Source organism: Protopterus annectens, chromosome 2.part2 (genome assembly GCF_019279795.1).
Source record: "Protopterus annectens isolate FY-2018-M chromosome 2.part2, PAN1.0, whole genome shotgun sequence".
NCBI classification, from domain to species: Eukaryota; Metazoa; Chordata; order Ceratodontiformes; family Protopteridae; genus Protopterus; species Protopterus annectens.
This window is the reverse complement of record NC_056730.1, coordinates 86,921,196-86,933,732: the sequence shown is the minus strand read 5'-3', so window position 1 is coordinate 86,933,732 and position 12,537 is coordinate 86,921,196. Positions and strand designations below refer to the sequence as shown.

The following is a 12,537-nucleotide window of genomic DNA, read 5'->3' as shown; positions in this document are numbered from 1 at the left end:
AACAGAATGCAACGACAGTATCTGAAAGAATTTTTTTTAAAATGTTCCTTGAGCAATCGGTAAAGCACCAAGCTGCGATGAGAACACTTTCTAAGCTTTTAGAATGCATAGTTGTAGCAGCCAAAACAAGTCAAAATACAGCTGTTTCAGAAAAAATATGGCAAGGCATTGCATGGAAGACACGTCTAAATCAAAACAAACCAACCGCCGGATTCACAAGATGGTACTTCATTCAAGAACCATGCAGGTGCTAAGCATGCGAAAAAGGCGGATAGCCAAACAAATGAAAAATCAGTTCACAATCGTGCCCATGAATACGGCACATTGTTCTGCAAATGAGTTTATACTGTGTGCGAGAAAGGTAATAAATAAAGTAGCAGAAGACAAAAGAAAGAAAGCATAACACCTAAGTAAATCCACAGCTGTTGGTGTTCAATGACATTGACAATAGGTAAACATAGCACTTCAAAATACCATGGGTCTAAACATTAAGATCTCATTGTTGCTTACGCAAAAAGGTGCATGTGTCTAGAAGTAAGCAAAAATCAAGTCAGACCACATTGCAGAACCTGACAAAAATAAAACATACAAATCCTGAACGAAACTATGCAAAATGAAAATACAAATAAAAATAATAAAATAAAATAAGGTATGGGTCAAAGTACAGCGAAGCGCTGCAGAGGTCAGAAAACTACTGGGGGTGTGGGTGGGATGTGGATTTACATGGTTATTAGTTTGTGGTCAGGTCTCATCAGGAAGTAGTTGACTAATGGCGTGGAGCAACAGTCACTCATGTTTGTAATAACCAGGTCAAGGATGTTGCTACCTCTGGTTGGGGTACGAATGAGCTGATCCAGGGCGTTGGAATTCATGAATTCTAGGAAACGTTTGGCAAGTGCGTTTGTACATGAGTAGTTCTCCCAGTTAATGGAGGGATAGTTAAAGTCATCCAGTATGAGGGTGTTGAGTTGGACCTTAATATTTTCTGGGGTGCTTAGAAACGTGGAGAGTCGTCTTGGGACATGATAGGGGGATCTATAGCAGGCTACAACCTGAATCGCTGTCTTACCCAGTGTTGTACCTGAAGTATCTCTGATGGCTTATGTTGGGCTACTAGTCTGGAGGTGTGCATATCCTTTATGAATATGGAGACACCACCACGTTTAGAGCTTTGGTCCAAGTTTTGGGGCTGAAAGGTATGGAATGAATTGTAGCCTGGTAGTGCAGGGGTGCTTCCTGCTGTTTTGAACCAGGTCTCTGTTTACTGCACATATGTTGATGTTCTCCATTATGAAGAGTGCTTCGAGCAAGTGCATCTTGAGATTTAGACTTCTAGTGTTGAGTAGCATGACCTTCAGATTGCATTAACTTGTAGTGGTTATGGTGCTAATTTGATCTTTAGAACATTGCCTAAAAAAGGCACTATAGGCATGGCAAGAACCTTCTCTAGTATCCAGAATCCCAGAGGTGACATATGCAGACAGTCTTTGGCAAAGCATCGAGGTCTGTCAGTCAGGTCATTCCAGGCAGACAGATACTGGATCCCCTTAGAATGACACCAGAAACATAGCCAGTTGTTGAAGTCAATCATTTTCTGCTTGTATTGCATCATTCTGGGCAATGGTAGGATGCTACTCAGGGCTAGGGTCATACCCGCCTGGGTTACATGATCTGAGAGCTCCTCCATGTCTCTTTTCATGTAGTCCAGAGAGGTATGTCTCGGGTCATTCACATCAATATGGACAATGACCGAGTCATAGTTGTACCTGTCGTGGAGTGACCTAAATGCATGCGTTATGTGACAGGCAGCTGACTGTTACCTTTTCTTATTCAGCCTAGTGAGTGGGACATTAGTGTGCCTCACTATTGAGTTAACTATGGCTATTATGTTGGGCAAGTGTTTTGCCTTAGGGGCGTTGGTTGAGTGGCACACTCTTTTGATGGGCTATGTGTCACTTGTTTTTTTGCTGTGTTGTGGTGGTCGAGTGTGTTTCTGCCTTGGAGGTCTCTGCTGTTTGGGTAGGTTTCTAATGAGAGCCTCTGTGAAGGTGGGTGTGTGGTTTGTGTTATGTGAAGGCAGTGATGGTGTATGTTTTGGAGGGCTATGTGTTCCAAGTGGTGTGGTGCAAGTGTTGACCTTCTCTTGACTGGCTATTCCAGTCTTGGCTGGAGAGTGAATGGCTTCCAATTTGGAAATATAGGTGCATCTCTCGCAAGTCTGAGTGTTGGGAGGAGAGGGCTATCAGTGTACATGAGGCAGTTGCTACGTTGCCTCAGGATGCCCAGGTTAATAGGGGAAAGCATGGGCAACTGACCTTTGGACATGCCTGGATGGGTGGGCAAATTAGTAAGTACTGAAGCTGTTTCCTTATGGAAAGTTTAGTGCTGATGGCAGTTTGTGTGCTAGTAATTGCTACAAGAAGTTTGAATGAAGTGCTAGACTTAAGCTAGTTAAAGTGCAGGGGAGAAGAGAACTAGGAAGATCTAAGGGAAAATTTGAAGGGCAGACTTTCTGGTACCGGTACTTTACCCTAGCTTAGCAGCGCTGCGTGTCGCTCAAACCCGCACAAACATGGGCTTTTAAGGCAGAATGTTAAAAGGGATAGAAATGCAGCCCAAACAGCCAGTAAGGTACAGTTTCAGAGCTGGAAACCACTCCTCTTGTGGTAGATAAGGCCGCTCAATGCTTACCACTCTCACTGATGAGCAGAAAGGCTTCCCTCTATCACAGAAAGGTCTGGGGAACTCGAACTACAATACCGTCCTGAACACACCAAGTCTGTATCCAGATTATTCTAGTAACAGAAAAAGGCGGGAAAACAAGCAAGAAAGCTAGAATTTTTTTTTTTTCGTTTAACAGTAAAAATACACTTAAAACAGCAATTAAATCACTTTAAACACAGTGTGGGCTAGCACATTTGCGTATGTAGTTTAAAAACAGTAAATGCAGTAAAATTATAGGCAATAAGGTAAAAAAACGATTTAAATAAAGTGTAGTAGGCAATATTAAGCAGGATAAAGTAAAACAGAGGTACTTAGAATCAAAGTCCCCTTCTCCTTTCTGCTGCTCCTGTAGTCTGCAGGATGCCAGAACGTACCATAACAGTAGAAGTTCAAATAATCATTTCCACAGTAGCCACTCCCTCCATCCCCCTTGTTTTTGTGTGTTTTTTTATGCCAGTTTGTGGACATTTCTTTTTTTATTTTTTTCCTAGCATTGTCCTTTCAGGGCTCACTCTCCATCTCTGTGTTGACAGGAAAGCTGTGGAGGGCTTGGCACCTAAACCTGTCTTTTAGTTGAGCTTGAGCTGAGTTTGGGTGATTGGAAGGTGCCCTGAAGCTTTAGAAGTTGATAGGCTGTTATATCCTTGACAGGATATAACCCAGATAGCTAAGGCTACTGCAGCAGTGATCATTCAGACATCTACTCTTATGGTAAGTTTACTTTATACTTTATACTTCCCAGTGTTTTGAAACCAAAAGATAAAGATGTTAAGTGAAATTCTAATAACCTACATCAGAGTGTTTGTGTGTGTTCAAAGTAATATTTTTTTCTTCACTAAGAAAGCAAGCAGCAGCTTTAGAAATGCAAAATACAAAGCTGATCATTTATACAGTAAAAACAGCAGTTACCAATGCAATTTTAATTTTCCTCTTCTAGGAAAGTTAAAGCAACTCTCCATTCTGAAGGTGGATCAGAACCGTCTCATTCAACTAACAGAGTCTGTAGGGCTGTGTGAAAATCTTACAGAGCTAGTGCTTACAGAGAACCAGCTGCTGGTTAGTATATCTGTAGTAGAGGCAACTGCAAGAAATAGTACATTTAACTTGTACTTTGATTTGTCATCAGTACGGCAGAGTGATTATTTTTATTGCCTTATCAGTGAATTATTGTTCTATATTTTTAAAACAACTGGGGTACCACCACCTTTAATGGTATTTTCATATTTCTAGACCTTGCCAAGAAGCATTGGAAAACTAAAGAAACTGGTCTGTCTCAATGCAGACAGAAACAAACTGACATCTTTACCTAAAGAAGTAAGTAGCATGCAAGTGGACATACCTGTCAACTTTACAGAATTTTGCACACTGTCCAGAGTTTGGCATATATTTGGTCTGTTCTTAAAATTTGTATTTTTCTTGCAAATTGTTGAATATTGAAGTAAATAAATGTTAGGTATTTGAATTTCAGACTTCATATCTTTCAGAAAATGCATGCTAATTCAAAACTTGTTATAGTGACTTTCAAAGTTTATAAAAGCAATATTTAAGCTCTGTCCCTGCTTTTGGGTCCCCCCAAAACAATTATTTTTGTCTTTGTCCAGAATTTTTGCAGTAAGAAGATGTTAAACCATATAATATGCTTTCTGTACCCATGACGAAAATAAATGTACAAGTTATTAATGTGTTTCTATGTGTGAGTCACATAGCTGGTATAGAAGTGCACTTGTTGCAGCTAGTTTCCTGTCACACTTTTAGGCATGCTTGAGTGGCTTCAGAAGCTTGAATGCAAGTATGCAGAAAATTTATAAACTGTGTTAGAGATGAAGACTTTTCACCCCTTCCCTGATTTAAGTAACTTGTAAAAGAATGACACCAGTTGCAATTATTTTATTGATACTTACTTTTGAGCAATTATGGAAACTGTTCCTTGAGAACAACTTGTCTGAAATTTTTAATTACTATTTTTTGTATCCATTCTGATTGTTTTATGTATTTGGAGTCTGGTTTCTCTCTTAATATGGTCCTGTATGAAGATGCTGTGGCATTTTTTATACTTTTTCAATGAAAGGTTTAATGTAGTCATTTTTTTCTTGCTCAGCACGGTTTATTACATAATTATAGGTATATAGGTATTATAAGGCAAGTAAGTCAAGAGACCATTTGTGCCTTGCTTAGACCTGCCCTTAAGAAGCACCTCCCACTTCTTGGAGGGCAAAACACTTATGGAGATGGATGAATTTGCAGATTTCCATTAAGTTGTCATGGTGGTTCTTGAAGAAAGCTAGGGTGTCAAGTTTAATTTGTAAAGGTAGTTAGTTCCAAAGATGCACTAACCATTTCATTGTTTAATTGTCATTGGAAAATATTTTTGGTCAATGTATTTAGATGTTGCTGGTAGGATACAAGTCCCACTTCTAACCAAATTCTTTCACCCCTCCCCATTTTATTCGTACTTTGCCTTCATGCTGAGTAAAAGGATAGTGCTTCTAGGGTCTCTTCAGGGTCATTAAGCCTGAAATTTCCTTTGTTAGGAACTTCTGTGGCTTCCCTAGTAGTTTGTCAAATGAGGTACATCTGAAAGGGGTAATTGTACTCTATAGTTGGCCTAATCAGTGCTGAATGTAAGAGTGAAATTACCTCTTAGATTTGGATTATATATTCTTTGCTATTAGATGTGCTAAGCACAATTTTCAGACTGCACTTGCCATATAACAATTGAAGTAGAAGGCTTTACTCCATGCAAATTGCAGGAGGAGTCATTACTGGGCACATTTCAGGTGCTACGGAGAGCACTTCTGGCTGACATCAAACATTGAGTTGAAACAATACTAATTTCATGAACTTTAATCATACTTTGATGTAGGAATCGAGTCCATTTCCCATTATGGTATTAGAAACCCAAAAGATTTGGAGACATTAATAAAGGTTCCTCGATGGGGTACTTAGCTTCCTGGAGTTTTTTTTTCTCTGGTACTGACTGAACAACCCACTGACTGTTACTCTGTTTTAGGCTCCGATGGCAAGAATGAACTGAGGTCATGATGCCAGCAGATTCCCTTTATACCCAAAAGTATAAAAGTATATGTCAGGGCGTCCACCAGCTCCTGGAGTAGTGAAGGGAGTCTCTGGTAGTCGGGCTGGCCAAGGGCTTCCACGGTGGGAAATTCCACAAGTCAGGACTGCAACACAGAAACACGAAGAATGTCTAAGGCTCCTCAGACTACAAATCTTTTTTTTTGTTAGGAATCTTTGTGTCTTTTAAAATTTGTTGATATGTTGAGAGTGGTACATTCCTAAGACATCACTGTGCTCTGCAGTGCATTTGATCACTGCTGAATGTAGTGGAACAATGTCTGTAAATCTAAATGAAGCACCTTTGAATATTACTCACATTAAGTAGAAGAATTTCTTGACTACAGTTGCTACTTGATGATCAAATAAGTAGGAACCATCAACCTAGGTCCTTGACTACCTTTTCATTTAGTGTAGAGTATTATCTGTACTGCATGATATGAGCAAATGTTTTTCCAAAAGAAAGAAAAAAATACACTTTTTAGAATTCAGTTTAACACCATCATCCATACACCAGGTAAGGTATACAACAGAGCAAGATCTTTCTGTAGGGTGCATGTATCTGACGGGGGTGGGGGTTGACAGCTACACCCCAGTTTGCAGTATTTTGCAGATTTAGTTAACCAGAGGCTCTGGCTATCAGTTTTAAAATCAAAGAAGTAGATGCAGAAGACAAAAATGACCTTTCATAAATCCATGGGGGACTTCACTGGTTATCATAGCACTATCAGAAGAGGCATCTGCCACAAGAACTGTGGGTCTGTCTTTCATTCATTTGCCCGTCTTACATATAAGGATATATGTTTAAGCAGACTGTTTCCTTTACAATATTGGCATAAGGTAAGATATTGAAATTGTGGTTGACTAGTGGGGTTCAAACTCACAACCTTTGAATTCCTTTTACCATTTTGCTAGAAGTCCAATGCACCATTCCATGTCCACTGTCCATTGTACCACAGAGCTACTATGATGATTTCACTGGAAATTGAACCCCCAGGGCCCTTATGTATGTGACGTAAATGTGATGACCACTAAACTAAACAACCCACCTTTATCTGGATGTGTTTAGGAGAAACTCGAAGATGTTAGAATGCTGTACTGGCAAAGTGTGTACCTACTGCTTTTTTGATTTCATGTTACAGTGGGAGACATTTGGGGAATTTACAGTCTCCAAATTACCTGCCCCCTAAACAGGTAGAAAGTACAGCATTTTGGCTATTGCTTCAGCCTTGTACCTATTTTTAAAATCTATGGAAAACAGAATAGTGCTTATTTTTTTTTATATGTGGACATCTAGAATAGTTGGAATACAAATACAGCTAAACATAACACTCAGTCTCATACAGACTGCTCGGAGGAGACCTGTGTCTGGCATACAAGGCCATTTAAGACCCAGCCTTGATGGAGTTGCTGCATATCCGTAAGACAAACTCCACTAGCACAACCCACGTGCAAGGCCTTAACCTGGTCTGTGAGATTAATAGAACTTGTTGGAAGGATAGATTTGTGTCCCAAAGACTCCCCTGTCTGTGGAATAGACTTCCTCTCCATGTCAAGCAGAAGTACCTCTCTAGCTCTCTTTAAGAGGAACCTGGACTGGATGGGAAACAAAAAAAATATACCCCTGGGATCCCACTAGCTTCCCTGCTGGACAGGGGAAATGGGTGCTAACTTTGAGGAAACATGGGTGAAATTCTTGGCTAGGCTTATAAGGGTCTCTGGGCCAATAGCCTAGTGTCATCCTATGAACCTTTGAACAAGCAAGTTGTAGTTTATTGCACTGTCAAAGTTGTATTATATATAGACACCAGCAATTCATTCTGTACTCCTTTACAGGGGCATTAGAGATGTACAGATCACCGAATCAAATTAGCCCTTTTTTCACGGTGAGCTATGTTACTCCCACTAACGGTTGTGCAGTGCAGCTCCCCCAGTCCCCCTTATTTCCAATCTATGCAGTATGCACATTTTTCTTAGTATTTTTACATCCTGTCAGTCTTGATCAGTGAGCAAGTTAAACAGGGTTGGAGTGGACAAAGTGGACCTGAAGATTAGCTTGACTTGGTTGCTGGCTCTACCCTTCCTGTTCCGAGTGGACATTCTTCAAAGTTTGTGACTACTGTGAGGTATGGGTAGGAAAGAGAGCTCCTGCCCAAGACCTTTGAAGAAAACCTCCTTTAGCCAGTCTACATCTTAGCCCGGCTACTACTGTTAGCTTTGGCCAGCAACATATCTTGTTGCAGTCTGCTCAATCCATATGCCTCTCAGTCCACTCCCTCCCAGGTGAGCGGCAAGCAGCTCTGCATAATTCTTTCCCCATCCTTGCCAACAGGTACCAGAGCCAGTATTCGATCCCCATTTGTCTGACTCGCACACAGGCCAGTGAACCATGGCGCTGGCTCCCAAGGTTTTTATACTGTGGGACAAAAGTTGGTTGGGAAGACTGTTATCAACACAGATAACAGGTTTTTTTTTTTTTTTTTTTTTTTTTTTTAATTCAGGCTGTAACCCATCCCTTCATGTCTTGACAAGGGTACCTGGATCAACACAACAGGCAACTGTGCCCACTCCCTCTTTGTGAGTGTACCTGAATAAAAAAATTATCAGGCTGGACCACCAACTGTTTGCCTTCATCAAAGGGGATCCCTGATGGTCTATTAGTTAGGATTTGGTGCTTTCACCACCATGGCCCTGGTTTGATACCAGTCAGGGAATTTTAATGGCGGGGTGGGGGGTTAGCATATTGGTTAAGGTATTTACCATACAGACACAAGATGCAGGATTTGATTCTTACATGGTGTAATTGTTTATGCTTAAAATGGCCCACAAGGGCAGTTAGCCTAGTACTAATATATAAACCTATGGTGTATCAACAATAGTTAATGTCTCTGAGAAGGTTTTCACAAGCTACTGACGGTGGTCATGGCGTTCATACAGTGTAGCTTGAGCTAGCGAAACAGTCTGACACAGTATGCCATGCATAAGCTTCCATCAGAACAATTAATCAGCCCTGCAATGATTGACACCTATTTCTTGAAAACTACAACATTGATCTATAATTGAACAAAAACAAAAAAAGTTATTTTCTAGGGGGAACAAGCCCCACCCTCTGCTAATTATATATACTAACTCCAAGACTCCAGTACAGTGGGGGAAAGGGCATATTCCCTAATCTCCACTGTACAGTGATCTTGTATTGGCAAAGCCAGTATATTTCAATCAACTAGGCCAGATGTCAATGAGTTTCCATTCTGATGGAAAGTAGTGCCCTTATACATTACATCTAGATCCTTATCTGGCACAATAGGTAGCAAACTAGCTAAAAGACACTATCCACATAGCTTATGCAGCAGGTGCCTCATCTGACTGTATGACAGCAACCAGCAGAGCTCCATAGGGCTCTGAACTGGGACCCCTCATTTGCAAGAAAAGCTCACCCAGACTCTGCCACAATTTGATGCGAGGGAAAGGTTAGTCTGTTTTTGCCGTCTTGTGTTTTCTGATACTTTATTGCCTCCTGCTATTTTGTATATTGCAATTAATTTTCTTTACACTGTGTTTTACTTGTATTCTGCTTTTAATTGCATATTTAAACCGGATAGAGACCACAGCTGTGTTTCTTGTGAGTCGCACAGAAATTGTTTTTCCCCACCATCGCACCCTGGTGCTATTGTGTTTTTAAACTCAACTGTATTTCTAGTTGCCTGCCCCTTATTTTAATTTGACAATATATATCCTTACCTGTCCACTTTTGGTGGATATTGTGAGCAAGTACAAAATTATCATTTTGTGAAATCACTCCCCTTCAACTACTTCAATTTACTGGCCATCCCACTGCATTCCACAAAACCAGAATACAAAGTACCCACCACGTCCAATGGATCTTTCTCTTAAAATTACTGGTTAATCCCTTAGATAGCTAAAGATTGTTGCCCCCTCTTTCATACCTAACTGCTTGGTGCACATTGCAGCTCTTAGGATATTTAACCCATTGTTCCATGTTACCTTTAAAATCTGCAACATTTACTCCAAGACCACCAATTACTATAAAACCCACATTCTGTCTCTTAGTAGTCCTCTTGGGATTAGTGCTTCTGCTCTGCTGCTGCTGGTGACAGGAGCATAGGACCGTTATTTCCTGGGGACTGTAGATCACTGGAAAGCCTAATAACTGCTTCATTGGTGCCAGTTTGGAATTTGTGCTTTTATTTTGCTCCTGGTGAGAGAAGGAGCTGAGTGCACAGATTCCTGACTCTTTTTGGTTGGAAAGTGAGTGTCTGTGCTTGACCTCCCAGATTGGTCTGGTTGTTGTTCAAGGCATCTACCAGAAGAAGGCTACAAGATTGTGGATCACCAAGTAGGCTGTGGTGTGCTTCTCATCTTGGGATTGGTGCTACTGTTTTGCTTCTGGTGGGAGAAGAAGCAAAGGAACATTGTATCCCAGCAGAGTGAAGCTGTGGTGAGACCAACACTAGTAGTAGTTGGGTAGTGGCCATTCAGGTGACTCCCCTCTTTTCATCATTCTTAACAAGCTAATTGTTTCTTTTCAGTAAGTACTGTTTGGTTTGCTTCTAACTTAATGTCTACCTATTCACTTTATCCGTAAATGAACAGGCTCTACTTATTAGTTTCCCCTCTAGTGTTTGGCAGTGCCCTGTATAGCCACAGATACCTTGAGTTGACATTTTTCTTTCTGATAAAGCACCATTACAATTTCACCAGTAACTAGTTGAACATAAGACAGCTAATGTGCAGTGACAAGCACACACTAATTATCTAATCAATAAAAATGGGTCTGTTTCTATGAATATGAACTTTCCCAAATTGCCTCATATTTACTGACAACCAGTTAATTCTCAAACATACTGATATAATATGTCAGACATGTATTTACACAGTATCACTGGAGGCAAAACTCTCACATAAAAGTATTCCTAATGTCAGTAAGGTTGTCAGTAGTACATACGGTGCAGCCATCACAAACTATTCAAAGCAGACATATAGACCCACATATGCTGAGGCACTTAACTGTAACCTTCCAAAACCCCAAAGTCTTCCTAGACAAAATACACACAAAAACACTCTCAGCAACCCCGAATATACTCTTTCAAAACAACACCTGCATCAGCACACACAACCACATCTCATGGAGCTTCTATTTCTAAGGCCGTAGGGCAAGATACCATAAAATCCAACATTATAGTCATTGGAAACTCCACTGTGAGATACACTAATGCCCCACTCACCAGGCTGAATAAGTAGAAAGTCACTGTTAGTTGCTAATCAGGGGCCAGGATCCGCCCCATTATGCATGTACTCAGTTCTTTGGACCACAAGTACTAGTACTACTCATAGTCCATGTGGGTGTAAGTGACCCAAGATGTACATCCCTAATTTATATGAAGAGAGGCATCATGGAGCTCTCGTAATACGTGTCCCAGGCTGGTATGAGCCTAGCATTAAGCAGTATTTTACCTTCTCCAAGGATGATGCCACAGTATGAACAAAAGATGACTGACTTTACCAGTTGGCTTAATTTCTGGCGTCATTCTAAGGGGTTGCAAAATTTACCAGCATAGGAGAGAGTTGGTCAACAAACCATGCTGCTTTGCCAGGGATGGTCTGAACCTCTCTCCACTAGGCTTTTGAAAATTAGCTAAAACACTGTCCTCCCAGCAATACTTTTTTTAGGCAATGCCAAACTGAAAGTTCTTCCAATATAGTAAATCAAAACCAAGATAATCTAAAGATGTTCTTGCTTAATACTAGGAATCTAAACAAAAAAACTCCACTCACTAGAAGCTCTCTTCAACTTAGAGAATGCTGATGGCTGTGCTTTCACTGAGACATGGTTTAAAGATGCAGAGAGCACACTGACAATGCCAGGTTATGATGACTTCCAAACATTTAAAGCAGCTACTACACAGGGGCTAAAGGTGGAGGTGTCTTGATTTACATCAAAAATAAGCATATCTCAAGGCTGGTCAAACAGGACGATGCACTTGAGCTTCTCCATATTCAAATCACCATTGGCAAAATCCAAAACCACTTCCTTACAAGCTGTAGGTCCCTCTTTGACCCAGGAAACCCATACCATGTATTTAACCTTTATTGGAAACACTCACCATCCAACCCAGTACCATATTTATAGGTGACTTTAATTACGTCACTATTTACTGGGAATTATGTAGAACACCAAACGTACAGGCACAGAGATTCCTGGATTTTGTAAACACAAATTCCCTTAACCAGATTGTCACTACACCAAAAAAGGCTGCAACCATAATGGATCTGGTCCTCACTAATATGGGACAGTGCTGCACACCCCCTATTTCTAATGTATTCCCTGGTAAGATCAGACCACAGAATGGACTCTTTTGAAGTAAAAATAAAACCTGGAACCCCAGCTAACCCTGGGATATTCAGGAAATACTCTATCTTCCTACTGTTAAGTGATAACCTGGCAAAATTTCAAGCTCCCATAAACTCTAAGAACAGTGTTGCCTATGCAGAACTGCTCAGAGAAACCCTATACAGGCATGTTAATAGTTGAAACAGCTGTACCCACCCAGAAGGGGTACAGAAGTAACTCAAAAACAAACCACCCTGGTGGAATCACAGCATTGATAGGCTGTATAACAGAAGGAAGAAAAGCAGCCACCCAGCAGGGTAAAAGCACCTCCTCAAACTAAACAAACATCTCAGAGGACAAATAGTCTACAGAAACCAAATTTTATGTAA

At 40.6% G+C, this 12,537-nt stretch overlaps 1 protein-coding gene across 1 annotated transcript in view; it reads left to right on the top strand.

Annotated features, from left to right (window-relative positions):
* LRRC1 (leucine rich repeat containing 1) overlaps positions 1–12,537 on the top strand; it is a 990,271-nt gene that overhangs the window by 458,804 nt on the left and 518,930 nt on the right. The window contains exons 8-9 of the mRNA XM_044063772.1: positions 3,662–3,780; positions 3,955–4,038. Coding sequence (XP_043919707.1) covers positions 3,662–3,780; positions 3,955–4,038 — 203 coding nt within the window. The remainder of the gene's footprint in view (positions 1–3,661; positions 3,781–3,954; positions 4,039–12,537) is intronic.